The sequence below is a fragment of the Phaseolus vulgaris genome, chromosome 5, assembly GCF_000499845.2.
Source record: "Phaseolus vulgaris cultivar G19833 chromosome 5, P. vulgaris v2.0, whole genome shotgun sequence".
In the NCBI taxonomy this organism is placed as follows: domain Eukaryota; kingdom Viridiplantae; phylum Streptophyta; class Magnoliopsida; order Fabales; family Fabaceae; genus Phaseolus; species Phaseolus vulgaris.
The window spans coordinates 13040679-13043992 of NC_023755.2; the positions used below are offsets into that span (position 1 = coordinate 13040679).

At 30.8% G+C, this 3314-nt stretch overlaps 1 protein-coding gene across 1 annotated transcript; it reads right to left on the bottom strand.

Annotated features, from left to right (window-relative positions):
• Window positions 1-2406: 2406 nt before the first annotated feature.
• On the bottom strand, window positions 2407-2856 carry LOC137835183 (uncharacterized). Its single transcript, XM_068643558.1, has one exon. It carries the CDS (start codon window positions 2753-2755, stop codon window positions 2615-2617), a length of 141 nt encoding a protein of 46 aa, XP_068499659.1. The 5' UTR covers window positions 2756-2856; the 3' UTR covers window positions 2407-2614.
• Window positions 2857-3314: the final 458 nt, after the last annotated feature.

The following is a 3314-nucleotide window of genomic DNA, read 5'->3' on the forward strand; positions in this document are numbered from 1 at the left end:
CTCTGAGATCTTGGAAAGTTATTCCTCTGGGCAAAAGGTTTTATGAATTTGTTTTTCTTTCCCTGAAGGCATGAGAAGAGTCCTAGAAGTGGGTTCTTGGAATCTCAATCCGTGTATCTTAAGAGTCTTTGCTTGGACTAAAGACTTCGTGTCATATTCCAAGAAGCTCACCAAAGCTCAATGTTGGGTCAGGATCCACAATATTCCTATGGAATATTGGCAACCAAAAGCAATTTTCTCTATGGCGAGAATGATTGGTACTCTTTATTTGTCTTTATGACTGCACCATGAATAAATCTAGAGGGTTTTTTTTTTTTCTAGATTTGGTGGAAAGACCTAATTTTTCTTTTATTGAAAATATTGAATTTTAGAAGTTTCCTCCATTTTTCTCTTTATGAAAAATGATAGAGCATGATATTTCTAAATGCAGACATCATTATGATGACATCAATAACACAAGCAAATCGCCTACTTTTTCTTCAAAAAATTTGTTGTACAATATAAACTTGTGACTGTCCAGATCAGAGAAGCTAATGATGTCCCTCACAAGGAAGTGGTTGGTGTCACATAGAAACAAAATTATATGGTAGAGGTACAAATATATGATGTACTTGTTCGAAATACAGGGGTGGTGGAAGTTGTTGGAGATGTTATTGATCTTGATGACCTTGTTGAAGTTGTTGTTGACCAGGTGGAGGGTGGATCTCTTGTTGGTCAAAAGTTTGAGAAATTTACTGGAGATATAAAGGCTAGTTCAGGATCTTAGGATTATATTTTTGTTGATATGCCCTCTTTGGATAATGTCCATGAATCAGATAATTTGCTACAAAAAAGACTCATTACCTCTTGAAAATTATAGTATTTTAAAAGGATTCTCTCATCTCAAATATGTAACTAATGCAACAAGTTCTAAATTAGTTGTTGCCAAGTGAGTTACTTCTAAATCTATTTCTCAAGATTTAGTCTTGCAAAATTGTTTTGAATCTCTTTTAAGTGATGAACAAGAGGCTCAAAAGTCATGTTCGACCATCTTTACAACGGATATAGTTGGATTTACCTCAGCTGATATTTTCTTAGAAGAAGCTAATTTGATCTCTAAGTTCTGAACTAAAAATATGGATAAGGAATAATCATTAAATAACGATGGTGAACTAGTTCAAACATCCAGGAGACTGAGACGTCCTCCAACAATTGGAGTGAAAGCCAACAAGATACCTTTAAAATAGGTCAATCCAAGAAAAACTAATGGTAGTGATGTGCATAAATATCATAGAATTTCATTATTGTTTAATGCTAACGAGGATTAATCTGATTGGATTTTTGGGATTCAATCGCTCATCTTTGTTGTCTTTATGGGAGCTACGCATTAGAGAAGTTTTTTTTATTTGTCTTCTTATCTTTATTTTATTATTTTTTTTATTTTTTAAAACTCTCAATATAGTTAATTATTTAGACTTTTTTTTGGAAGGTTCATTATTTTTTTATTTTTTCACATGAATTTGATCTAATCCCCGTACTTTTGTTTTCTTTTTTCTTTTGACTAATTTTTTTAAATCCAATTAGGGATCATAAAATAAAGAAGAAGATATATTTGTCCTCAAGCAAAAACGAGAATTCCATATACAATTAAGTTAATCTACCAAGACTTATTCAACTTAGTTATCATGCCAATACAGTGAAATAAATTTCAAATTTATAAAATAAAGTTATAATATATAATTTTTAGATTAAGTTAAACACACTCACATATCTTGAATTAATTTTAGTAATTATAAATATTAAAAATTATTGTACTACGGGCATCAAATCAATTTAAGTTTCATAATCTCCAATGAAAATCGTAAAATCAGACATACACAAATATTTACAAGAACAACGTAAACTTAAAATATTTTCACCGATCAAACAACAATATTCCACATAATGAATGTGTGAGATTAAAAGTTTAATCATTGGTTTAAAAGTTGTTGGAATCTATACACAAAGACATTTAATAGGAAACATTTAATAGGAAATAGGTGAGTAAAAATTTAATCTTGTAAGTCGATTTTAAAAGATTGAATTATAAGTTCAATTTCTAAAATGGTATTAGAGTCCTTTAGAGTTTATCTTAAGCAAAGTTTGGTAGACATATCTAGTCATCAGGTCATCTATAAATATATAGTCTCACGCACAAGTTGACAGATCTCAGCGTGAAGAAGTGTATTAGAAATCGTACATTGACTAAAAATAAAAATATTTCATAGTATATAAATGGATACAAACTTCGTTTTAAAAGCGGATAAAATAAAAGTCGACAAAGTATTAGATGGAAAACTCATTTTTCTCCTCAAATTAACTTCCTTCTAAATATAACATCCTAGACGGTAGGAAATTGTGTAGAACATATAGCATAGAGACAAGAAGGAAATAAAGCAAGATTGAAATTGGAACTTATTTTCCATGTTCAGAACTTACTTCTGCAAAGCATTGTACATATGTCAGAGGTAATTAAAGGAAGAAGAAGCAGAAATTAAGTTGACACAATTTGTTGTGCATGCTTATAATAGTGGAGAGAAGAAGAATATAAAATTTACTAATAAAAAGCAAAGACAGCTTGAAATGGAGTTACATGTCAGTCCTTCTTTTCTTCAACCTTTTGTTCCACCTTGGTTTCTTTGACCTCCTTCTTGGCTTCCTTCACCTTGGCCTTCCCTTGTTTTGGCTTCATAAAGCAAAAGCAGGAGCAGCAGGGGCACTGGAACAAGAACTTCATTGCCTGGTCACTGCTTAGATCTCAGATTGGTGGAGACAAGAAGGGTATTTGCTTGCAGCTTCTCTCTTTCTTCCATAATTTTGTGCTATTTAATTCCCTTAATTTACTCTTTACTGCCTTTTCTTTATCCAGCAGTGTCCATTGGATTCCACTAGTGTCACTTTCAATGTAGTGCCAGCTCTTGAGTGAGAGTGTATGTGTGAGTGAGAGGTAGTTGAGCATGGACTAGGCTAGCCATGTTGGAAAAATGGGGTTACTAGTCCCATTTCTTGTTTCTTTGTGGGTCATCAACACCATTCTAATGGAATAGGTATGCACCCATATGAGTTATAATTTGAGTTCAAACAAGAGGGTTTTATCATCATCATTATTATTATTTTAATAAATTTTTAAGTATATTTTTAATTTAAGTATCTATTAAAAAATTATTATATTAAACATTCAAAGTATCTTTTATTTTGTTTAATATTTCGTTATTTGATAAATAAATGGTTAAATATATTTTTATTTTTTACTTTCATGTAAAATTAGATTTTATCTTTAGTTAAAACTTTAAAAA